Source organism: Megachile rotundata, chromosome 4 (assembly GCF_050947335.1).
Source record: "Megachile rotundata isolate GNS110a chromosome 4, iyMegRotu1, whole genome shotgun sequence".
NCBI lineage: Eukaryota > Metazoa > Arthropoda > Insecta > Hymenoptera > Megachilidae > Megachile > Megachile rotundata.
In genome coordinates, this window is record NC_134986.1 from 13,843,504 (window position 1) to 13,870,786 (window position 27,283).

Consider the following 27,283-nt stretch of genomic DNA (forward strand, 5'->3'; position numbering starts at 1 on the left):
TTTGCAGAAATGGGATTTGAAGCTCCGTTTTTGAATTATTAAGGAAAAATGTAGAGCAATCAGAGCGCGAGGATTGCGCATGCGCAGAGGCGAGAGCGACAACTTTCGATAACGCGTAGTAACCCAGCGTGCGGATATGCAACGCGTAATAATCCAGCGCGTGGATATTCAACGCGTAGTAACGCAACGCATGGTAATTCTACGCATAGGAATCTAACGCGTGGTAATCCAAGGCGTAGTAATGCAACGTGTGGTAATTCTACGCGTAGTAATGCAACGCGTGGTAATTCTACGCGTAGTAATTCTACGCGTGGTAATTCTACGCGTAGTAATGCAACGTGTGGTAATTCTACGCGTAGTAATGCAACGTGTGGTAATTCTACGCGTAGTAATACAACGCGTGGTAATTCTATGCGTAGTAATTCCACGCGTGGTAATTCTACGCGTGGTAATTCTACGCGTAGTAATCCAGCGTGTGGATATCCAACGCGTAGTAATCCAGCGCGTGGATATTCAACGCGTGATAATTCTACGCGTGGTAATCCAACGCGTGGTAATCTAACGCGTAGGAATCTAACGCATGGTAATCTAACGCGTAGGAATCTAACGCGTGGTAATCTAACGCGTAGGAATCTAGCGCGTAGGAATCTAACGCATGGTAATCTAACGCGTAGGAATCTAACGCGTGGTAATCTAACGCGTAGGAATCTAACGCATGGTAATCTAACGCGTAATTAACCAACGCGTAATAATCTAACGCGTAATTAACCAACGCGTAGTAATCCAACGCGTAATAATCCAACATCGTAATCTAAAAAATAAAAATAAAATACAAAACAAAAGAGTACCGGGTGATTCGATGATTTATGAAAGTTTTTGATTTATTTGGCTCTGTACAGATTTGCTACAAATTTTATTATCGTTAATAATACCGTCGTACATTTGTAATCATCGTATGGGTATTACGCTTGCGTCTTTTTCATATTTTCCTTCTTCGTCCTCCATCTTGTTTTATCGTACACGAATGAAATCGCTCATTTATTGCAACGAACTCGAAGTACATACGTGGATGTGTTCTAACGCCTTCTTTATTATCGTAACTGGAAATTCATTATTTTTAGTTTACCGACAGCCGAACGGCTTACAATTATTTTGCACCTGCATTGAGAATTATTCAAAGGACCGATGAGCGAGTATGAGGTTCGTAGTAGAAACAAAAGGAAATCACGAAAAGATATCCCGGTCTCTCCTTTCGCTTTTTTTAGCAGAGATGTTCCTTAATTAAGCTTTGGAATAACCGTGTTTCTTTTTTTTGGTACTATTGGTGTAACTAGGATTTTTGTTTTTGAGGTGGGTTGGGGCAGTTTAGGGTTTGGAAATGTGAGAAATGGGGATTTAAGAATTTGGGGAGGTAGAAATTTGGAAATTTAGGAATTGGGGGTTTAAAAATTAGGGATGTAGAAATTTCAAAGTTTAGGAATTTGGGGATGTAGAAATTTGGGGATATAGGAATTTGGGGATGTAGGAATTTCAAAGTTTAGAAATTTGGAGATGTAGGAATTTCAATGTTTAGAAATTTGGGGATATAGTAATTAGGAAATTAAGATTTGCAAATTTTTAAATTTGGGGATGTGGAAATTTAGGAATTTAGAAGCTTGGAGTTATAGTAATTGAGAAATTAAGATTTGGATATTTAGAATTTGGGGATTTAAGGGTTTGAGTATTTAGAAACTCAGATATTTCAGAGTTGCAGCATTAAAAATTCACCAAGTTGGAAACCACAAAATTTAGAAATTAAATTAATAACACTGAAAGTTCCTATTATATGTTGATTCACAAACCCACCCCTAACCTAGTTACATCAATGCGTACAAGAGTTCCGCGATTATCACTGCATAAAGCACGGTCGACGATGATAATAATAATAATATTAATAATAAAAATAATAATAATAATGATAATAATATTAATAATAATAATATACATTCATACAAAGTTGCACAATATTCAAGCTTACGAACGAAACGATTGTCTGTTTTGTTTCGTTTCGTCTCGCGTTACAAAATTCTCCATAAATACTGTGTCGTAGTTGGCGAAGTAGCTAGAAAGTATAATACCTACGTCTAGTCATCTTACATCTAACGAGTTTATACTTCGAATTATATTATATTTATATTATATATATTTATATATGTATATGTATAAACATAGTACAGACGAGAGACTGATCAATTGTTCGTTTACATATTACATTACATTATAATAGCGTTTTGACTATAACTTTAAAATCATGTGAATGTACACGTGTCGTTGCTGATGAATCCGTTATAGCTACAATTAGAGCGATCCAGTCTCGCCTCCATTACAATCTTAGTAGATTTTTATACAAGGATAAAACGCTGCTTGTCGTCGGTCAGCGAAAATTATTAAATATAAATTACTTTTTCTGTTCGCGCGGTTCGAATCAATCGAACATTTAGTATTTTAAAAGAAAACGAAACGCTAACTCAGGGGACCAACTCTTATTCGCAGGTCCTAGCTAATGTTCAGAAACGAACGCGGTGAGAAACAGATTTTCTGAACATTTCTGCTGTCGCAACACGCAAGATTATACAATAATCTTAACGAGCAATTTACAGGGTGAGTCACCTTTGTCCGACCCATCATTGTTTTCTTAAATTATATCTAAAGACTGTAGACTATAATGCATTTCAGTTCTTTCATACTCAAAATTATTCTATTGAAGTTTGAATATTCTATTTGGAAAACAAAATTTACCTAGAAGGTACACCTTTAAAGAAATTATTGATTTTCTTTATAATTTTTATAAGCAACATTTTCACCTGTTATTTATAATAACAATGATATTTCAGGTGAACAAAGTTGTAAGGTCACCCTGCATGGGTACTGTGTAATTGGTGGAACAACCATTGGTGGAACAAAATATAAATAGAAAATGTAGAGTAACAATTTTTTGTAAAAGCACTCTTTATAGATTATTATTTTTATTGTACTGTCCAGAGCACGAGAGAAAAGTAGCGGGACGGGAACGGGGCAAAGAGGGTAGGCCGCTAGGACCACCTAATCCCCACTTTTCGACTCACGCGTAGCTTCCACCGTTCATCCGTAATGGTGTGGTTTTACATAGGTATAGAAACAGATATTGCTACTATATGTTAAAAAACTCTATCTTTTTCCTCTTACGCGATGCGTAAAACTTTTGGACACTACGACAATGGAATGCCGCTCAACGTATCGCTCGTTCTGTCTCGCTTGTTCTACATATATCTGACTCACTCTCCGCGTCACGCGACTGATTAGTGTATGTGTGCGCCTCGACAAATAGCGTGTTGTTGCCGAAAATGCGTGTGACAATAGGCGGCAACGTTACAATCCGACCACTGCGATGCTCTTTTCGTCCCTCTAGCCCCGTTCCCGTCCCGCTACTTTTCTCTCGTGCTCTGGACAGTATATGCTTCAACTCAGCTATATTTAAAAATAATATTAATTTTGTACTATGTTAAATTATACACATTGTCAATTACTATTCCTATCAGCATCGCACTTGTACCACCAATTACATAGCACTCGGTATATATTTCTGTATAGCATATCTTACCGATAGTGATCATCGTATTTCACCAACATCGATGCAAAATAAATCACAATCATTTTCTGTTACGCTTAACATTGGCAACCGTAATCCTCATTGCAACAGTTATTATATCGCTACTTAGTTTCTCCCTCTAAACGCTAAAAAATATGAATCCTCTCACTCGTTTCGGTAATTATACACATCGCCCTTAGAAGTAATGGAGTATTTTGGTAATCAACGCCTATCCGAGAAACCGAACGCCTTCACGATATCCTGCCCGTTCGCGACACGGAAGATCACTTGGAAACGTAGAAAATGATTTGGAAAACTCGTGTCGTTGTGATAGAACGCAGCGCATGCTATTCGTCGAGCATTACAAAAACATTTAAGGTACAGGTATTTTTTACAGGCTTACGCAAGTAAGGAGAACAGAAAAATATTAGCTCTGCAGTTTGGTTTTCTTTTTCTTTAAATTTACGTACGCGATATTCATCCTCACACGTGTACGCGCGTGCGTGTATATACACAGAGCACTCGCTTGTTTTTTATCCGAAGACTTATACGTATTACATCCTCGTAAAGCGGACGATCGAGAGTCCAAGAAACAGAAAATTAGTTCGCTTTGTTACAGGGTATTAGTATTAGTATTATCATGGAATGTGTCGAGAAGGAAATTCTTTCCTCTACAATCGACATCGAGCAATCGACAGGAAATCGATGCCTAACTGTGCGTACCTTCTTCTTATCCGTATACCTTATCATTTTATCTCTTTTATCTTCGTTGAAGTCTACCTAAAGATCGGTGACTCGAAAAACAGAAATGTAACATGTCCGGTTTATTTGAGCACAAGTATTTCAAATGAATGACGCGAAATAAAATTTCGGACAAAAATTATATAATGTCAAGATTTATCCACTTTTTTTATATTACATTTTAATAATTTTTTACGCAAAATGCTTCGAAGTCCGTGTAAAGAATATATTATTTTATTTAAACATTCTAATATGACTTTTACAGGACGTTCAAGGTCATCGCAAAGTCAGACACAAGCATGTTCTTGATATCATACAATTTTTATCATTTATATTATTCGAAATATTAATATTCTCAAATACATCGGACATACGGATAAACTCTTGTCGCGTTATTTTCAACAATAAAACAAAGTGCCTCCGTTAAAAAAAAAGTACGCATGTTCTTCGAAAAGAAAAGGTTTCTGAAGATAGTTGAACTTTCAAAGATTCTTTGTCACCCTACAGTTCTCGATCAAATCGCAAGAATAAATAAAAATATATCTGGCTGACGATTCTTAGAATCGTCTTTGGACCATTAATCATTATCGTATTATTCAATTAAATACAACGCTGAATTGAGCTTGTGATAAAACCTTAATACGAATTCTTCGTTTATTTTGTACAAAAAAGGGAGAGAACAAAAAGAAAATTATTAAATATACTTTGTTCCTTAACGGGAAAACGAAAAACAACCCTGTGAAAGGCGATTAAACGGTGTATAATAAAAATAATAATCGTCGTTAGAATATTACATTTGTATCTTTAATGGTACTACTTACGATAATGCGTTTACGTGCTTAACACGCTTTCTATATTAACAAAAATTTCTTGTGTATTAACTTTCTTTATCAACATAAATATTAACATATAAATAAGCGAACGACGAAACTCGCTGATTCCTTTGCTTGTATTCACGTTCGATGCCCTTCTTTCTTACGCATGCGCATTGGCGTCATTTTTGTCTGGAGACTTTAGTATTAATAGAATAGACATCTTGTAGGGGGTATGACTGAAATTTTTGAACATTTGGAAGTTGGAGATTTAAAAATTAAGGAGTTGAGAGATGTAGGAATTGAGCATTCAGAAATTTTAAATGTGTATATGAGACTTTAGTTTTGAGAATTGGGGATGTAAGAGTTGGAGATGTAGGAATTAGGGATGTAGAAATTGGGGATGCAAGAAGTGGGGATGTAGAAATTGAGGATGCTAAAAGTGGGGATGTAGAAATTGGGGATGTAGGAATTGATTACGTAGAAATTGGGGATGTAGAAATTGGGGATGCAAGAAGTGGAGATGTAGAAATTGGGGATGTAGGAATTGAGGACATAGAAATTGGGGATGTGGGATTTGGGGATGTAAGAGTTGGGGATATAAGAGTTTGGTGGGTGCAAGAATTAGGGATGTAGGAACTGGGGATGCAGGAATTCAGTACACGAGAACTCAGGATATAAAACTTTGGGTTGACAACTGGAAATGTAGCAATTGTTGTGAGATTTCATACTCCAAAAATCTGAGCAATGTAACAATACTGTACTTTAAAAATTTGAGAACACAAAAAATTCTCATATTACCTAGTAATGCCAATGCACATGCCAAAAAATTAAAAACACATTTCTATGGAACAGTTTCGTGCAAAACGTGTAACATTGTGCGACGAGTAACAGAGGTGGTGTTTCGTTGAAAACAAACAAAACAAGAGAATCGTCAGCCATTTCTCTAGGAGGCAGTGGCGGTGGATGGAAGCGAATTGGGTCACGCGAGATTCGTTTCCTGCTCGCCCCATCCTTCGCTGTCGCACTCGCTTTCCGATGCTGAATCGCTGTCACTAAACTCGACAGCCACACGTCGTGCAAGTATAGAAGCGACGTCGTTTAATGCATTCACACGTTCCACTTCCTTCTGTTCGATCTTCTCTACTTTACGCAATTTAATCCCTGAAAAATAAACGGTACATTTTGGATATAGTTCAGAGAATGTTTCTGAAACTTCAAAGGGTCTGCATACGTTTACACAACATTTTTGTTTGTTCCACTTAGGGAATGTACAAAGTTTGAAGAGGAAATGTCGAGATAACATGCTTTGAAATTTGAACTTCTTGTGAAGTTATGCTTTTGATAGTTTGATGACTTGCAAAGTACCTTTCACAGCTACTAATTTGCTGTACTGAATTGTTAGTACGTTATAACATTATACAACAACTAAAATATTATATTATACTATATTTATATTTCCATCAACATCTGCTAACATTACTTCTCATACACACTTCTTATTCCTACTATTTTATTTTTATTTTACAGTCACTTACAGCTATTTTTATTTACACACTTCAATAATAACAAAAGTTATTAATACAGAAAACTGTTGAATAAAAGTAGCAGAACCCTTTCGATCCCACTGTACATCAGGGACAACGGAAAGTCAATTCTAATTAATTGAATCATAGGATAATTACCGTCTCTGATCGCTTTAAGTAGATCGTTTCGCGGATCGACGAGGGGGATGTTCGGATTAACGGGCTTCCTCAATTGCCCGTCCACGATATTCTTCAACGGTTTCAAGGGTTTCAGCTTGGGCGGATTGGTCGCTATCATTTTGGCAATATCACCGTTGGTTAACGGCACAAGAGGCGATGGTCCATTAGCGACGGGTGGTGGAGGAGGTGGCGGGGGAGGAGGTGGGATATTACAGGGTGGTGAGATGGGCCTAGGTGGTGTGGGATCCGGAGTAGGAGGTGGAGGAGGCAGATCTTGAGGAGCGGCTGGGTCAGTTTCGTCGTTTCCGATCTGTGTCGAATGATTTGGCGGGGTTGGTGTCGAGTGGTGACTCGGTAATGGACTATTCGGACGACTTCCGCTTCTGTTCAACAAGTGCGACGGTATGGAACCTGAAATGATAAAAATTCATTAATAAAAAGGTTCAAACGTATATATTAATAATATACAAGAATATTTGTGTATTATAATTGATACTTTAGGGATAGAATGTTCAGTTTGATATTATCACCTTAATAAATATACTTGTACATCAAAAACTATGCATATATCATCATGCATGTTATCATAAAATCATTATGTACATAAAATATCAAACAATGGTACTTAAGTCACAATCAAAGTATCAAACCATTCTCCCCGCAGTATCATTATATCGCAAAATCGTGAATATATTTACCGTTCATAGGAGGAGGAGACATAGTTTCACCAGGAGGCGGAGGTGGCGGTGGAAGGGTGTCTCTACCGGTGCTCATCGATCTTCCTCGCGTTGGGGTGTTGTTGGCGGATGCTACCGTAGGAGTTGAATTGCTGGAAGCGTTGCTTGGAGGAGCTGGCGGTGGTTGCGAGGGTCGCGATCTGCCACCCCTACTCGGGGTACTCTGGCCACCAGGACTCTGGTACGTCTCGCTTCCCGCCTGTCCTTGACCCGTGCCATAATGCGACCCGTACAGGCTGTCCTCGTAACCCTGGCCCGCGTAATTTGCTGCCCTGTTTGTTCAACAAGCATTGTTTCTTCCGGTTCAGTCCCTTCTCGTTTAGGTAAAATAAGCTCTCAAATTTTAACCCCTCGCACTCACGACCACTCGGAACACGTCAGCGTTTAAGCCTCTCCTGTGGTTTCAATTATACAGTTTGCGCTGCGGTATTTTTAGACGTATCTGATGAAGTTGATCTAATATGAAGTTACATTATTTTGTGGAGTTGAATTGTCCGATGCGATTCAATTATTATCTCATGAAGTTGAATTATTGTCTGATGCAGTTCAATTATTATCTCATGAAGTTGAATTATTGTCTGATGTAATTGAATTATTATCTGATGAAGTTAAGTTATTATCTGACAATACAATTATTTTATGAAGTTGAAGTCTCATGAAATTATATTGTTATCTGATGAAAATTTTTACTTGATGAAGTTGAATTATTACTTTTTCATCGAGATTTATATTCAAGCTTCAAAATAAACATATTAATGATTTCTTTAATACATAACAAAACTTGAAGTCAACCGATGTACCAATATTTTACCCACAACAAAAGTGTTTATGATGAAGTAAAGCAAAATTACGAGAGTCTTACCAGAAGATAAAAATATCTTCATATAATCAACATCATGTAACAACATCATGTAATCAACCCCATATAACATCATCTAATTAAATACACAATAATGTATATGTATATTAAACAGCACAAACTTGTACAAATGAAACCATACAAAAAAAGAAGTACCACACAAAATGACGTACCTATAGTGATCAGAAGATGGAGGACTATAAAGATGTTGTTCCTCCGGTGGATAGCTTCGTCTAAGTTCGATGCTGTTCGGCCTCGGAGGTCGAGGTTCGGTCATCACCATACCCAGCAGCGATTCGTCGGGTATGTTATGGGGTGCCCTATACTGGACACCTTGCGTTGGCATAATGTATTCCCCATGTCCAACGGCCAATTGTCTCTGCCTTTCTCTGGTGTTGTGTGGTTGTCTTATACGCTTCTTGTGTCGGCCACCGCCTCCGCCGCCACCCTCGTTCCGTGGCCTATGCGGCTGTGATGCAGAGATCCTTCGTTAAAAAAGCTCGTCTAGCACGAGCACGCCAGCAAAAGGTGCAAGACAAGCTTAAATTTATCAATCAAGCATGACTCGACGGTTGATCCAGCGGGTTTCGTGAAATTGTGCACAGAGATTCCCAAACTGTGGGTCGCGATTTTGGGGGATGAACTTTAGAATTTTGGCTTCTGAACTTTTTGTGGTTGGAGACTTTTGGGGAATTTTGGATGTGGAATTTTTGGGGTTGGAAATTTTGGAGTTTTGGGATTTTGGGAGGTTGGGGGGTTTAATGTTGGAAACTTTGGAATATTTGAACTTTCGTGAGGGAAACTTTGAGATTTTGAGAGTTTGAGAGTTTGGGAGTTTGGGAATTTGGGAATTTGAGAGTTTGGGAGTTTGGGAGTTTGGGAGTTTAGGAGTTTGGGAGTTTGGGAGTTTGGGAGTTTGGGAGTTTAGGAGTTTAGGAGTTTTTTAATTTTGAGATCTCAGAACTTTCGAGTGATGGAATTTTGAGATTTTTAAACTTGGAATTATGGGATTTTGACACTTCCAAATTTTGGAATACTGAAATTTTGAAAGTTCCAAACTTTGAAACTTTTGGAACTTCGAGATTTCGAAACTTTGGAATTTTTCAAATTTTCAATTTCAGTACTACGGAATTTTGAAACCTTGCAACTTAATTTTGTAATTCCGAATTTTTTAACTTTGTAATGACACTCTACCCATAAAAGTCTAGGAACCCCTTGTAACTATAATTCGTGCTGATAGATATAGCAAGATCGTAAAACTTTACGTATAAATATATCTCATAATTTTGCATTCTATTTTATTTACGATCACACTACATTGTTTCCTATTGATCACTATGTTTGCTTTGAAACTATATTAAAAACCAGATCAACCATCGAACATGAAGGTGTGTAGGAAATAAAAATACTGTTTTTTCAAATATTACACGGATAGAATTATTTGTTCTCTCGTCCGGTAAATAGTAATTGTATGGACATTTGTATGTGTACTTAAAATTAAAAAAAGGACAAAGTTTGCAGGGATACGAAATATTCCAAGATCAAAGACTACCTTTAAAATTCCACAATTTCCAAAATAAAAATTTCCTTTAATTCTTAAAAAAAATGTCTTTTTAATTAAATTTCACCAAGTTAACAAAATTACCTTTTCAGAGTAAGCTTTTTGCACAAAATTTCCTATTTACAATTGAAAAGTGTACATAACCAAATTTCCTATATGAAAAATTTTATAAAATACAAAAATATTAATTCCAAGACGGTCTGCCTTTCAATTTCAACGTCACTAAAAAATTTCACAGCACTTTTCTGTACGCGAAAATGCAACTTTCGGAAAATTTGCAAATTTCAAACTATCTCCACATACAAATGTCATCATTTTATTCCATAACCGCAATTTTATTTCCCACACATGAAACATGACAGGTCGGAAACAAAATAATCCTGAAAATGGCTCGAGACTATAGTATCGATTGCAAGATGGCGCGTGAACAATGATGATGATGATGATGAGAGTAACTTCTATCGAGTACATCCAAAAGTTGCATGGCTGGCACAGAAACGGCAATACAAGTGAATCGACATACGTGACGTGTGATTGTGAGATAAACTATTCGAGTTCGAGAATAGCGAGAGGGTTTGAAGGGGTGGGAAGAGGTGTGATTCGATTCAAAAAGAGGGCTGTTTCAGCGTAGATCGAACTCAGAGTCAAATATAAATATAAAGGTACTGTTAATTCTTACAAAAATTTCAAACGTTAAATAAATAATTTTTAGAAATTCACTTTGCAATTTCATTGATTTTATTGCACTTTGAGTTGGGTGAACTTACAATTGATCAAACAGAGTTTATTAAATTAAGATATTTTTGGCGTTCGCTATTTTAATTTAATTTTTTTTTGTGGATATTTGTTGGTGATTATTTAGGTATGTTTGTAAAATATTTTCAAATTTCTGAGGTGGTGTATTTCTCAATTCCTGGGTTTACAAGCTTTAAAAATTCCAAATTTCCAAATTCTCTTACTTCCCAATTTCCAATCCCCAATTCCCCAAATCTCAAATTATCCAAATCCCAAATTTCCCAATTTCCCAAATTCCAAATCCCCCAAATTCCAAATCTTCTAAATCCCAAATCCCCCAAATTCCAAATTCCCCAAATCCCAAATCCTCCAAATTCCAAATCCCCCAAATTTCCAAATCCCCTAAATTCTCACTTTCCCAAATTCCAAATCCCCCAAATTCCAAATCTTCCAAATTCCAAATCCCCCAAATTCCAAATCCCCTAAATTCCAAATCCCCTAAATTCTCACATTCCCAAATTCCAAATCCCCCAAAATTCCAAATCCCCCAAATTCCAAATTCTCCAAATTCCAAATCCCCCAAATTCCAAACCCTCAAATTCCAAATCCCCCAAATTCCAAATACCCCAAATTTCAAATCCCCCAAATTCCAAATCCCCCAAATTCCAAATCCCCCAAACTCCAAATCCCCCAAATTCCAAATCCCCCAAACTCCAAATTCCCCAAACTCACCCTTCCCCACCTCACCTCTGTATTTACCTTAACTCAAAAACGTCTAAAAATTTGTGTCACAAAATTAAAACCTTCAGAAAATATTCGATCTACGCAACAAAACCGTATTGCCAAGGGGTGATCGAGAACATTGAAGAATGCGATGTCATTTGCTAGCCCTAGCATGTATAAACTACAAACTTTGTCAAGCGAGCATCTATAGCGCAATTTCTATCAGCGCAAAAAACGGTATCGGTTAATGAAAAAACCACAAAAGAAGTGAGAGCTTGATTATGTATGAGTGAGTGGTTGGCGATCGATAATTCATTAAAACTGGATAAAAGGGTAATGTAAAGTAACAACAGAAAAAAGAAAACTACAAAGATCCAAACCATCGACTTGCCTCTCTGAACGGTTCGGCATATTCAGACTCGGTCTATAACGTAAGGGGACAGTTTCAATGGTTAGAATTGTATTATAAGTATAATTGTAACAAAATATTGTATATCGTGTTCATTGCGCACCTCGATAGTGTATTATTGTTACTTCGTGTATGCAACAGTGTGCCTCGCTTTACATTATATTTATACATTTTTATTTTTATATATTTATAACAATTTTGTTCGTGAATAATTGACATAGCAATCGAGATACAAAGAAAAAAAAAGCGGAAAAAAAATGCTCGAGGTGCACGTTTAGATAACGAAGAAGGAAATGGCGGTCCCTCACCTTCTTCCCTCGGTCGTGTAACTTCTTCTCGGTATCTTTTAGCATTTCTTGACTCCACAAGTCGAAGAAGTAATTCGGATCTGTGTAGAATTTTAATCCGTCCTTACCGTCTTCCCTGGAAACAGAAATTTGGGATATTAATTTAGATTATAATTTTCATTCATTTTGCTTGTATATTCACCCTCTGAACTTTGATCTTGTAATTCTATCAAATGACATTTAATGTTTATTAACATCAATACTAGCATTTAATGTTTATTAAAATTAATACTAACATTTAATATTTATTAAATATTTGTTGAAACAGGGTGTACAGTTCACAGGGTGTTAAGTTCTTATATTAAATTACAGAAATTATTGATCCTCAAATTACCTCAAATTATCATTGATGATTTGGTAATCACTGGATTAGGGTTACCAAATCCATCAATGATCAAATGCTTAAATTACCATGGCACTAAATTTACAAATCGTGTAACACATGGACTAAAAACGAATGAAGTACCTGTAAACGTTAAGTTTGTCAAGAGGAGGTGGTGTATCGCATTGATGGTAGGTTTCCAACATGGCCGTCGGCATGGTATCCCTGGAGACAACTTGCTGGTCGAATACCACCGAACTCTTGAACGCCTTCCTCATATGTATATCCTGTAGTGACACTGAAATAACAAACGCAACCTTCAGATATCATCCTACACAATAATTAATTATCGCAACATAACTTGAACTACATGTAGTACATCCAACATACGTGTAACCGACTATTTCTGTCATCACATGATGAAGTATCAGACATACCACATCAACGAATACCAATAATTAATTAATAAACGAACCTCCTTCAACGCTGCTGTCCAACTGCGTAACCTTAACAGCTAGCCGATCTATCCTAGCCTGCAAGGAATTAGCCCTATCGCTCAGTCCATGTGCCTCTCTCGCTAATTCGCCGAACAGGTCCTCCGCGTGCCTGGACAGGCTAGAAAGTTGCCTGATGGTATTAGCCAACGTGCCATTGGTAACAGCTTCTAATTCAGAGGGCAAAGGAAAATCCTCGGGGATGGTGCCGCGTGCGACCAGCACCGGTTCCACCAGTCGCTTCGGTAGCGGCATCTTTTTATATCGCCTTCGAGGATCACTGCTACTCACCCTCTACGGAGACCTGTAACCCATAAATATCAACCTATCATTAGTTAAAGGATATTAATCAAAGGGAAAGCTGCCGGTAATGAAAAAAGGTATTTGCTTTTTGCATTAGTACGCGGAGAGGCTCGTTACGAATGATCTAGAGGAACATTTATCATAACGGATGACTAATGGAATTGTTATTACAGGAAGTTTCTACTGCCGGTGCAGCCTACATTTTCTTTCGCTGTCGTTATGTATCTCCTTTATGGTTATCTGGGTTTTTGTATGTTCTTTGGGGGGTTTAAGGTCAGGTTTTGTAGGATTTGTGGGTTATGGGTTTTGTGGGTGAGAGGTTCGGTGGGTGATAGGTTTTCTGGGGGTTCAAGGTTCTGTTGGAGCTGGATTTTAGAGAAGTCACCGGTTCTATAGGTAGTGGATTCTATTGGACCTAGGTTCTCTATGGGTACTAGGTTCTATTGGACCTAGGTTCCATGGGTACTAGGTTCTATTGGACCGAGGTTCCATGGGTACTAGGTTCTATTGGACCGAGGTTCCATGGGTACTAGGTTCTATTGGACCGAGGTTCCATGGGTACTAGGTTCTATTGGACCGAGGTTCCATGGGTACTAGGTTCTATTGGACCGAGGTTCCATGGGTACTAGGTTCTATTGGACCTAGGTTCCATAGGTCCTCGGTTCCATCGGTACTAGGTTCCATGGGTACTAGGTTCTATTGGACCGAGGTTCCATGGGTACTAGGTTCTATTGGACCTAGGTTCCATAGGTCCTAGGTTCTATTGGACCGAGGTTCCATGGGTACTAGGTTCTATTGGACCGAGGTTCCATGGGTACTAGGTTCTATTGGACCTAGGTTCCATAGGTCCTCGGTTCCATCGGTACTAGGTTCCATGGGTACTAGGTTCTATTGGACCGAGGTTCCATGGGTACTAGGTTCTATTGGACCTAGGTTCCATAGGTCCTCGGTTCCATCGGTACTAGGTTCCATCGGTACTAGGTTCTATTGGACCGAGGTTCCATGGGTACTAGGTTCTATTGGACCTAGGTTCCATAGGTCCTAGGTTCCATCGGTACTAGGTTCTATTGGACCGAGGTTCCATGGGTACTAGGTTCTATTGGACCTAGGTTCCATAGGTCCTCGGTTCCATCGGTACTAGGTTCCATCGGTACTAGGTTCCATCGGTACTAGGTTCCATCGATACCAGGTTCCATCGGTACTAGGTTCCATCGGCACTAGGTTCCATCGGCACTAGGTTCCATCGGCACTAGGTTCCATCGGTACTAGGTTCCATTGGACCTGGGTTCCATAGGTCCTAGGTTCCATAGATCCCCGGTTCCATAGGTCCCCGGTTCCATAGGTCCCCGATTCCATAGGTCCCCGGTTCCATAGGTCCCCGGTTCCATAGGTCCCCGGTTCCATAGGTCCCCGGTTCCATAGGTCCCCGGTTCCATAGGTCCCCGGTTCCATAGGTCCCCGGTTCCATAGATCACAGATCTCTATAGATCCTAGGTCCTCTACAAGTCCTAGGTTCTATAGATCCTAGATTCCATAGATCCTGTGTTCTATAAGTCTTACATCCTCTAGATATTCTAGGTTCTATACGTCCTAGGTCCTCCACAGGTTCCAGGTTTCATATGTCCCAAGTTTCATGTGTCCTAGGCTCCACATTTCCTAGGTTCCATGTGTCCTAGGTTCCACATGTCCCATATTCCATCTCCCACAGACCCAAAACCTTCATATATCATCGGTGCTCTAAAGATCTACCTTCTATTGGTCCTAACTTCTCCCTAAACTCTACATTGTCCTTTAATCTCATACTCTCCACAAATTCCTCATATCACATCCTCCCTAAATTACATATCATTTATATCATATCATTTGCTCCAAATCCCACATCCTCCTTAAACTTTCCTCCACATCATCCTTCCCTACACTCCATATATGCTTTCCTATACTCCCAACTTACCCACATCCACACATCACTACAATCCACACATCAATAACAGTAATACTACATCAATAACAGTAACATTACCCCAGTGAATAACAGAGTAACAAAGCAATAATAATGTTCTTTCATCATCGTTAATTCATAAAGCACATGTAAACTGGGAGTACAAGATAGTGGCGACAGTTTGTATGTAACTGGCGATTTAACCTTCATATTTTATCGATTTAACGTTACGCACGGTGCACAATTATTCATCTGTGTTCGCCGCGGTGCTAATTTATACCATAAACTCAAACACGACGCCATTTAATGCTCGAGTTGAAATAAATATGACGAAGAGAATTACGTAAACCCAATGATGCAAACGATGATACACGCGGATTTTATCGGCGCTGCAGAAACCGCAAGAGTCGTGAACAGTTCTTTCCTCTTTATTCCTCGTATCGACATAAAGATATATCGTGTAGAGAGATACGATTACACTATTTGCAGAAAAGGGACATTCTTTCGAAGCAGTCTTCCGTGAGGATGTGATAGTTCTTCAAGTTCTTTCGCGAAAGATCAATAGTTGGTTGTAACTGACAAGTACCAAATATTTTCTTGAATGAATATCTCAGAGGAACTTTACAACCTACTCCACATTCTTCAGTTAAATATATTTTTCTCTACGTCGTCCACATAAACCTTGTCATCCACATAAACCTTGTCATCCACATAATATCTTAAATAAAAACAACATAGCTTGGAACAATTAATCATTTCAAAGAGATATTATATAAAATATGCAACATTTAATGCTTCACTTTTCCCCATGATTGTCACTTAAAAAAAAATCTGAACCAAAATGACATTCAAGTTTATCTTTCGAGTCTACTGCAATGATTCTGAACTAGATTGATCTGTAATTGATTATCTGATGCTCACAGATCGTCACCTAATGAAAACCATGCAAGAATGAGTGATTTTCAAGTTCATAGTAGATACTCATCGTCCCGAAACGCCGAGTTTTCGCATCGTAACAAATTTACCCTGAAAGCTCGTATCAACGAAACCATGAAATCGCGATGTTATCGATATCGCGTCGAGATATCCTAATGAGAAATAATTAAGACATTGCGGTAATAAATCAGCGAGAAATCTAGATTTATAAGACGAGATGCGGTAATTTTCCAGCAACAAGGTTGCATAGAAGAAACATGTCAGTATTCTCACGGATCCCCTAACATGGTTCTCACTGAATCTATTTGATCGTCGGCACAGCTTTCGATCGGCTTAACGAATACTCTAACGAGTGCAACGACTGTAGGCCTCGCCTTGACTCTTTTCCTTTCCTTACGTTTCCCCCTTGCGATCCCATTGGCCCCGATTAACTTGCCCCGGTTGTTGCCTCTTATCGTTCGCTGCAACTCTCCCAGGGTCAACACGCTACGATAATTAGCGCCGGAAGAGTTGCTGATACAACCCGGGAGGTGCAACTAGCGATAAGCTAGCGATCGACTCGATCGATTTCGAGGATCGATATTAGACATGTTGGAAGATTTTGTTGGACGGTGGTCTTCGGATTTTAGTGGAGATTTGGGAGATTCTGGAGAATTTTGGGGATTATGGGAAACTCAGGGAGGACAAGGGAATTTGGGGGATTATGGGAAATTCAGGGAGGACAAGGGAATTTGGGGGATTTGGGAAATATTTGGGGATGTGGATGCTTGGAGATTTGGGTATCAATACGATAGAGAATTTTGAAGGTTGACAATTTTGGGATTTGGGACGTGGTAATTTGAAGGTGTAATAATTTGAGGAAGTGCTAATGTGGGGATTTGAGAATTTGGAATTTGAGAGATTTGGAATTTGAGAGATTTGGAATTTGAGAGATTTGGAATTTGAGAGATTTGGAATTTGGAGAATTTGGAATTTGAGAGATTTGGAATTTGGAGAATTTGGAATTTGGAGAATTTGGAATTTGAGAGATTTGGAATTTGAGAGATCTGGAATTTGAGAGATTTGGAATTTGAGAGATTTGGAATTTGGAGAATTTGGAATTTGAGAGATTTGGAATTTGAGAGATTTGGAATTTGGAGAATTTGGAATTTGGAAAATTTGGAATTTGAAGAATTTGGAATTTGAGAGATTTGGAATTTGGAGAATTTGGAATTTGAGAGATTTGGAATTTGAGAGATTTGGAATTTGAGAGATTTGGAATTTGGAGAATTTGGAATTTGGGGAATTTGGAATCTGAGAGATTTGGAATTCGGAGAATTTGGAATCTGAGAGATTTGGAATTTGGGGAATTTGGAATCTGGGAGATTTGGAATTTGGAAAATTTGGAATCTGAGAGATTTGGAATTTGGAGAATTTGGAATTTGGAATTTAGGGAATTTGAAATTTGGGGAATTTGAGGAATTTGGAATTTGGAATTTGGAATCTGGGGAATTAAGACTTAAAGTTAGAGACTTGAAGATCACAAAATATAAAGACTAAATAAATTTGAAAATGTAATGGCTTAAAACCATAAAAAGTTGTAAATACTTGACCGCAGATTAAGAAAGCGTCTCCAACTTTAAATACCAAATGCCCATAACTAAATACGTATATACAGCTTTCTTGTACGATGTGAAAGCCGCGTTGCAACAAGATACATATTAACTTGCGTGTAAATATGCAGCAGATCAAAGATATTGCATCGCTTTCCACTGCATGCAATTAAGGAATCCGCAGGAAAACACAGGACGCTTATCGATAACAAATGAGTTTTATCGTGCAATCGCCGTGCTGGAGGAATTGCTTCAAAACTATGTTTCTGTTTGTTCTTATCCCTCTGAGTGCCTTACAAAGATAAGAAACCACTGGAATCCTAAAATATCCTTTAACTTTATCAGCTAAGAATGTGAGCTTCTACTGTAGGACGAATATTTCCAACTTCAGCTATCGACTTTTTCAAAAAAATATTAATTTAGCAACAAAGTTGTGCATAATTAGCAAATTAGGAATAAATTATAGTTACTTTGTAGACACAAATGCAATACTAATTTATAGTGAGCAACTAAATTCGTTAAAATTACTTTATTCATTAAATTTAATTTTGTATATTTTTGAAGTTGTCTTAGTTTTATTATAAACTACTACTACAATTTTTAATAAAATTATTAAAAAACTGGTACCTCAAAATAACACAACAAAATTTTCTCCAATCTTCCTAATTATACATATAATAAATTATTTTATATTTTACACAATAATTATTGCAACTACAACTTCCACAATGTGAGACTCTGTAAACAAACCCTAATTCACTGTCTTTATTAAAATTATCAAATTAAAGATTATTCTGAAAGTGGCAGTAAAATTTTCATGAGAAAGTTTTATTCGTTTCCCCGTTAAAAGTGACTGCCAGTGTAGCTCATAAATGTGTAATCGAATAAAAAGCTTGTCCTGGTATCTAGAGGGGTTGGCCACACCCTTCCTTTGCCTTCTGATCCCTTTGTTTTTAGGGGTCGTTGCTCGGATACGTAAGAATACAGTGACACATCGGGGTTGCTTTAACGACATCCCTTTTTTCTTCCTAGTCTCCTGGCTCTCCACCTTCTCTTTTGATCTGCCGAAAGAAATACTCTTCCGATTTCAATGCTGATTCTCCATTCTAATGTAAATTAAAAATCTCAGCTTCATTCAATGCTGTTATCCCTCTTTTCTTTTTTTATTTTCAAAAGTCTGATTCGGTCTTTCACAAATGTAAGAGAGTCTAGTTAAAAAGCAGAACATTCATTGAATATTTTTTTATTAATTAATACAGTGTTTGTTACAATGAAGGACTTACTTATTTTTGTACAATCATTTTTAATAATTAATTAATACATTTTTTGTTACAATGAAGATCCTACTTATTTTTTTAAAATCATTTTTAATAAACTATTTTTGTAGAATCATTTAATAAACCATTTTTGTACAATCATTTTTAATAATTAATTAATATATTGTTTGTTACAATGAAGAACCTACTTATTTTTTTAGAATCATTTTTAATAAACTATTTTTGCTCAATCATTTAATAAACCATTTTTGCTCAATCATTTAATAAACCATTTTTGTACAACCATTTTTAATAATTAATTAATATATTGTTTGTTACAATGAAGAGCCTACTTATTTTTGTACAATCATTTTTAATAAACATCAAGGTTTAAATTGATATAACATGAGCACCGATTTGCAAATAAAATTGAATTTAACAAAATTGTTTCAAAAATAAAATCAATTTAAAAGCAGCTCATTTTGTGTACAATAAATAAGTTTCATATGAATAAACCACTGTTTACGGTGACTAGAAGTTACTTTAATAAGCAACCATTTTATGTTGAAAATATTAACAAAGAATGTGTATAGACATTTTCATCAAACTTTAAATTTTAAGATGATATGTTAACATTTTGCTGTATTCTCATGTTATTAAATTTGATCAGATGTATGTTTAAAAATGAATTATATTATTCTATATACAAAAGTACATCTAATTACCTAATGTTATACACCATGTTACTTGATAACTATCTAATGTTACATAAAAATGTTATCTACAAACATTACATACAATCACCCCACACCACATCCAAATACCTGATACTCCCTACACATGTCACATTACATGTCTCCCGACAATTCGCACTGAAAATATTTCCATCATAAACTTTCAACCTCTCCATAATTCCCTATTATCCAAAAGCTTTATATCCAAGGACTTAATTTTATTTTCAAGATATGTAGTCGTTGGATAATATCATAAATTATAGAACGTTCAGCGTGTCTGGCAAGTATGTTTCAGCTGACACAGAAAGTGTTACGCTTATGCGAATGGCCTAACAGCAGTATCGTTACTAAGGTTTATGAAACCTTTCGACAGAAGTCGTGTCGACACGTGGGCTGACATTTACGCCGTACAATACGTACGTTATGCTTCGCGAAGAAATAGAAAGTCGATGATTGTTTCTGATAGCTTCGGCTGCACTTTGACCCGATATGAACGACGGAGAAATTGTGGAAAAGGCTAAGCTGATTTTTAATTATCTTTATTTTTCTCACGTTTCATTTGTTTTGTATAACAATTTTTCGTATTTCATTTATTTGATATAATAGTTGTGATTTTATACAAAATTACTGAGGAAGATACAGAAGAATTATTTCGATAAAATTTGATATTATTATATAATTAAGCAAGGTTAATTGTACAATGTACTATTAAAATTTTAACATATAGTAACATATGTCAAACGGTTGCATGACGTCAATAAAAAACATCTCCCTTCCAAAGCAACCGCGTCAACCAATTCTAGCATCAGGTCAAACGACCAGAATGTGGGTTAAGTTTCGATCGAAACAAAAATAAATTTGACTGTACGTAATTTGTATTGTCGGTCGCTGTTGACCGTCACGACATCCAAAGTGTTAATGGGTCAAAAAGTAAAAAAGCAAAAAATCGGGAATAAACACGTTGCGCAAAGCGTTAATCACAGAGCCACGTTAAATGTTTCATTTGCATGAATCGTGTACCTTCCAACAAAGGCTACATCTGCATGCTATCACGGCACGTTATAATTAACATCGTACAGAACCAGTTCTTGCTCCGCCTTGTTCGTTTTTCACCCTTCAGATTAATCGCGAGATTTGAACGTTTGTCGATCTGCCACCCACGCGACATATACACGTACTTCCAATTTCCATTAGAAGAATACAGTCTGGTACCATCAAGGTGAATAAATTCTATCGAGGTAAATAAATTCCGAGCAACAATCGTATGACGGGAACACGAGTAGAATATGAGTCACGGTACCTAGCCTCCTTCGATCTAACACAGGCGTATCTACAGATGTCGACCCACGAGGTGGCGCGTGAGAGACAGAGTAAATTCTCTTCAAGGTGAGCGATTCTAGTTACATTTTGGTAAGTGAGAGTAATGACAATAACTGATGAACGTAGCACTGTTTTCGGATTTTTGAGATTTGAAGAACGGGGGAGAGGACTGTTGAGGATGTGGGGATTTGTGGGATTTGGGATTTGTGGGATATGGGATTCGTGGGATTTGGGGAGATTGGGATTTGGAGAGATTGGGATTCGGAAAGATTGAAATTTGGAGAGATTGGGATTTGGGAAGATTGGGATTTGGGAAGATTGGGATTTGGGGAGATTGGAATTTGGGGAGATTGGAATTTGGAGAGATTGGAATTTGGGGAGATTGGAATTTGAGAAATTTGGAATTTGGGGAATTTGGAATTTTGAGAGATTGGGATTTGAAGAGATTGGGATTTGTGGGATTTGGGATTTGTGGGATTTGGGATTTGTGGGATTTGGGATTTGTGGGATTTGGGATTTGTGGGATTTGGGAATTATGGGATTTGGGATTTGTGGGATTTGGGATTTGTGGGATTTGGGATTTGTGGGATTTGGGATTTGTGGGATTTGGGATTTGTGGGATTTGGGATTTGTGGGATTTGGGATTTGTGGGATTTGGGATTTGTGGGATTTGGGATTTGTGGGATTTGGGATTTGTGGGATTTGGGATTTGTAGGATTTGGGATTTGTGGGATTTGGGATTTGTGGGATTTGGGATTTGTGGGATTTGGGATTTGGAGAGATTGGGATTTGGAAATATTGGGATTTGGGAAATTTGGAATTTGTGAAATTTGGAATTTGGGGAGATTGGAATTTGGGGAGATTGGAATTTGGGAAATTTGGAATTTGGGGAATTTGGAATTTGGAGAGATTGGGATTTGGGAGATTGGAATTTGGGGAGATTGGGATTTGGGAAATTTGGAATTTGGGAAATTTGGAATTTGGGAAATTTGGAATTTGGGAAATTTGGAATTTGGGAAATTTGGAATTTGGGAAATTTGGAATTTGGGAAATTTGGAATTTGTGAAATTTGGAATTTGGGGAATTTGGAATTTGTGAAATTTGGAATTTGTGAAATTTGGAATTTGGGGAGATTGGAATTTGGGGAGATTGGAATTTGGGGAGATTGGAATTTGGGGAGATTGGAATTTGGGAAATTTGGAATTTGAAGAGATTGGAATTTGAGGAGATTGCAACTATTCTGACCAACTGCAGCTCTTCTAAACCTAAATCAGCTTCATGCACCAACTCACGGGTTGACATCAGTACTCTCCATTCTCCCACGCGGTATAGCTTTACAGATTCAGTAGAAAATAAAACACTAACCTCTGCAAGGAGCTGCGAATACTTTGCCAAGTTTTCTATAGGAAACGATAATTTATAGCAGGAAGAGGCTATCAAATCGTAGAAGACTATCGGATCTTAGAAATCATTGACTGCAATGTAAATGATAAAACTCTGTACGATTTAAGATAATATAAATTTGAATTCGTTATAAAATTTAATTATATTTAATAATAAGAAGTAGTGAGAATGTCGAGTACTTTATTATTTACTGTCGATAGTGGAGAACAAGATTTATCAAAATCAGAGCTTATGTGATTAAGTTTTGTAGTTGATATACTTACATTCTTAAGTTGCACTCGAGTGCATTATCGTTAAATAAAATCTTTGATTTTTCTTCGAATTTCTAATTGAAAAATTGTATTCTACTTTTTTTCTTTGGTAAATAATAAAAAGAAACGGTGTGTCTCTTTTGAAAAGAACTATTGAAAAATTGAAAGGTAGATAATAAAGTAGGTAATAAACTAATGTGATATTAAATGTAATGAAAGGCAGAAATGTTACTATCAGGAAACTATAGAATATCATTCTGTTAAAAGATACGAAGTCCCTAGAAACGGAATCTATTTACTTAACATCTTTAAACGAATCGTGAATAATCCTTTGCTCAAGTTGCGTGATCATGTTTTTACCTCCACCTTACTGTATACACAACTTATCTTTGATATTAATGGCCGTGATAAGAGCGGTTGCATTTACGACACCTTTAAGCGAGTTTCAAAATGCCGTCCTTAATTTTACGTGTAAAAGCCTCTTCGTTACGAAACCTTTAGTAGCGAAATTAACTTTATTCGCGAGAGGGAAATTTACAAGAAATATCTTTTTATGACACGTATTACGTTTTTAAGTTATGAATATATGAAATTCAATGCCCAAAAACCAAAGACACCAAAAATTCCAAATTTCCAGTCCCAAACTTTCAAAGTCCCATAAGCCTATAGTTCTAAAAACTTAAAATAAAAAATTTCAAATTTCCAGCCTAAAAGTCCCAAAACCCTAAAAACCTAAATACCAAAAATTCCAAATTTCCAATCCCAAACTTTCAAAGTCCCATAAATCTAAAACCCCAAAAGTCTAAAAACAAGAATTTCAAATTTCCAGCCTAAAAGTCCCAAAACCCTAAAAACCTAAAATACCAAAAATTCCAAATTTCCAGTCCCAGACTTTCAAAGTCCCATAAACCTAAAACCCCAAAAGTCTCAAAACAAGAATTTCAAATTTCCAGCCTAAAAGTCCCAAAACCTTAAAAACCTAAAATACCAAAAATTCCAAATTTCCAGTCCCAAAATTCAAATTCCTAAAATGCCACAACAAAAAATCTCAAAGTCCAAAATTCCCAAAACTCCCCCATGAAAAAAACCAGCCTAAATGACAATTAACCGGAAGTCCAAAAATGTATCGATGTGTCCATGAAAAATAGCCATGAAAGGATTTTTAATGAAGTATAGTTAGAAGGTTACTAAGAAATATCAAAGACTTTGTCCTCGGTTTAATCGTTCGTTCGGTTCTCGATCCATTCTGGGCTACACGTGTGTGGCTACATGAAAACCAAAGCTGCACATGCTGTCCATATGGTCATGTAGCCACGCATGCAAGAACTCGCATTGTGAACGTGTACATTGTACATGCGTCCTATGTAATCCTACTTTTCGAGTGTTCAAGTTTGTCCACTCACTTCTTTGTACCATGATCTTGATCGTCTAATGAACTTAAGATCACTATACTTTTAGTGCTGAAACTACGGAAGTGATCGGTTCATTGTTTTACGAGTTTTTTGAGTTACAAGACTTGTTAAGGTGGTTTTCTTGAAATGGTGATTTTTGTTAAGGTAATTTGGAGATCTGACAATTTGGGGAGATTGGGATTTGTGGGATTTGGGATTTGTGGGATTTGGGATTTGTGGGATTTGGGATTTGTGGGATTTGGGATTTGTGGGATTTGGGATTTGTGGGATTTGGGATTTGTGGGATTTGGGATTTGTGGGATTTGGGATTTGTGGGATTTGGGATTTGTGGGATTTGGGATTTGTGGGATTTGGGATTTGTGGGATTTGGGATTTGTGGGGTTTGGGATTTGTGGGATTTGGGATTTGTGGGATTTGGGATTTGTGGGATTTGGGATTTGTGGGATTTGGGATTTGTGGGATTTGGGATTTGTGGGATTTGGGATTTGTGGGATTTGGGATTTGTGGGATTTGGGATTTGTGGGATTTGGGATTTGTGGGATTTGGGATTTGTGGGATTTGGGATTTGTGGGATTTGGGATTTGTGGGATTTGGGATTTGTGGGATTTGGGATTTGTGGGATTTGGGATTTGGGAAGATTGGAATTTGGAAAATTTGGGATTTGGGGAATTTGGGATTTGGAGAGATTGGAATTTGGGGAGATTGGAATTTGGGAAATTTGGGATTTGGGGAATTTGGGATTTGGAGAGATTGGAATTTGGGGAGATTGGAATTTGGGAAATTTGGGATTTGGGGAATTTGGGATTTAGAGAGATTGGAATTTGGGGAGATTGGAATTTGGGAAATTTGGGATTTGGGGAATTTGGGATTTGGAGAGATTGGAATTTGGGAAATTTGGGATTTGGGGAATTTGGGATTTAGAGAGATTGGAATTTAGGGAGATTGGAATTTGGGAAATTTGGGATTTGGAGAGATTGGAATTTGAGAAATTTGGGATTTGGAGAGATTGGGACTTGAAGAGATTGGGACTTTGAGAGATTGAGAAATTTGCAACTTTAATAATTCAACATTTTGGACTTTTGCTAAATTAAAAATTTGAAGGTTTAAGAATTTGATAATTTATGAAGTTAATAATTTGAGAATTTGAAATGTTTCAAATCTAACAATCCCATAATTTAAAAATATAAAAATTTGGAAACTAAAAGAAGCTTGAAAAATTGAAAAGTTAGCTGGAAAAGTCAGAGGAAGAAAATACAAAAATTTCTACGTTCGAGATATTCGTCACTTTCACTGAATTATGGTGGATCAAGAAATAGCATCGCGATTCGATTGTTCGAGGAAGAAGAAGGCAACGCGACGGAGAGCCGAGGAATGTCAGTCGAGGTAAACGAGGAATTCGAAACGTGTGTGCACGTGAACCATCGACAAGTCGTAGATTCGATTCGAGGCACGCGTATCATTCGACTGATATTGCAAAATCACATCACGTAGCTGCATTAGCATAAGCTCTTTGTTGCCGGTGACGCCGGTCAACCGGACGCATCTTTCGATTGCTTATAATATCGTAACGCCTCGGTTGCACTATATTATTACTTATTATTTAATCTTATTTTTAAAGAAAAACGATCAGGTTAGTGTTATATAAATCGTTACTCAAACTGTAATTCTTTATTTCTGTTAGGAGAAGTCTGAATAAATCGCTAAGGTAGGTGTGATATAACCTACGTATGATATAAGCTATCAAATATTTTAATATTCTATTGATGAACTATTCTCTTGTTGAGGGACTCTCAATTCTTTTATTCTCTCTGACTAACATTAACTTATTGTTCATAACATCTATTTAATAAAATTTTGTCTATTTAATAACACATTAGTAATAATATTAACCCTTTGCCCTCGAGAGACGCCTCTCAGGCGCCAAAATTTGAAATAATTTGAAATACGCATTATTTAACTAATTCTATAATACTGTTCGTGTATAAACATAGTGAAACAGACAATAGTGGACATTATTTGTAAAGAAATAATAACCTTAAAAGAACTTATTTAACACTTTAATTAATAAATTTTAAAACTGCTGTTTGCAAACAATACAATTGTCTTCGAGTGCAAATAATTTAATAACATACATGCATAATATATTATGTAATAATAGACTTCTACAAACTGCTCTTATCACTTCATTTACAACTTCAGCAGCAGAAACATGTTCAAGCAGCAGCAAAAAAGGTTAAACATGGCGAACTCCAAAAATATGCAAACAAAGATACACAATGTGGCCGTCGAATCGAGAACAAGAGTCAGATATACGATAGGTAGCCCGAAGAGGTTAATAAATTCTCCGGGAAGTTAATCCGGAGGTGAAGATGTTGGCAAACAAAGCGGCATACAGGAGAAGACAATAAACGTAACGCACGGAATTCGTCAAGTACCGCGTCCTGGATTACCTGGCCAAGTAGCACGTTCGCAAGTTGGCGCAGTACCACGACCTAAATTTCCCGTTCGTTAAATATTTCATGTTGCAGCGATGCTGACCGACGAAAAGCAGATACTCTGGTTGTATACATGTGTACAGTCGATGGCAAACGCGACTTCCCTAGGGAGTTGTCGCTGAGAGAGTCACTCGATTTTTAGTTAGAATGTTACTTAAGTGGGATGTTTAGGGATTCGGAGGTTTGACACTTTGGGAAACTTGGGATTTTAGGGATTTCAAGGTAGGGGAAGTTTTGAGGATTTAGGAATTTGGGAAGAGGGCAATTTGGAGGTGAGGGATAGGAGATTTGGGGAATTGGGAATTTGAGGAATTGGGAATTTGGGGAATTGGGAATTTGGGGAATTGGGGAATTGGGAATTTGGGGAGATTGGAATTTAGGGAGATTGGAATTTGGGAAATTTGGAATTTGGGAAATTTGGAATTTGGGGAATTTGGAATTTGGGAAGATTGGAATTTGGGGAGATTGGAATTTGGGGAATTGAGAATTTGAGGAATTAGGAATTTGGGGAATTGGGAATTTGGGGAATTGGGGAATTGGGAATTTGGGGAGATTGGAATTTGGGGAGATTGGAATTTAGGGAGATTG

The 27,283-nt window shown here is 37.1% G+C and overlaps 1 protein-coding gene across 2 annotated transcripts in view; it reads right to left on the reverse strand.

Moving 5' to 3' along the window:
• Positions 1–855: 855 nt before the first annotated feature.
• SCAR (wiskott-Aldrich syndrome protein family member 3 SCAR) overlaps positions 856–27,283 on the reverse strand; it is a 48,970-nt gene continuing 22,542 nt past the window's right edge. Inside the window, exons 2-9 of one of the 2 annotated variants that reach the window (XM_012286978.2) lie at positions 13,035–13,357; positions 12,704–12,857; positions 12,199–12,313; positions 11,873–11,905; positions 8,636–8,931; positions 7,565–7,875; positions 6,846–7,277; positions 856–6,324 (exon numbers count right to left, since the gene is read on the reverse strand). In XM_012286978.2, the coding sequence (XP_012142368.1) occupies positions 6,143–6,324; positions 6,846–7,277; positions 7,565–7,875; positions 8,636–8,931; positions 11,873–11,905; positions 12,199–12,313; positions 12,704–12,857; positions 13,035–13,308 (1,797 nt within the window). In that variant the 5' untranslated portion in view covers positions 13,309–13,357 and the 3' untranslated portion in view covers positions 856–6,142. The remainder of the gene's footprint in view (positions 6,325–6,845; positions 7,278–7,564; positions 7,876–8,635; positions 8,932–11,872; positions 11,906–12,198; positions 12,314–12,703; positions 12,858–13,034; positions 13,358–27,283) is intronic. The other variant, XM_003704031.3, reaches the window with a different exon arrangement.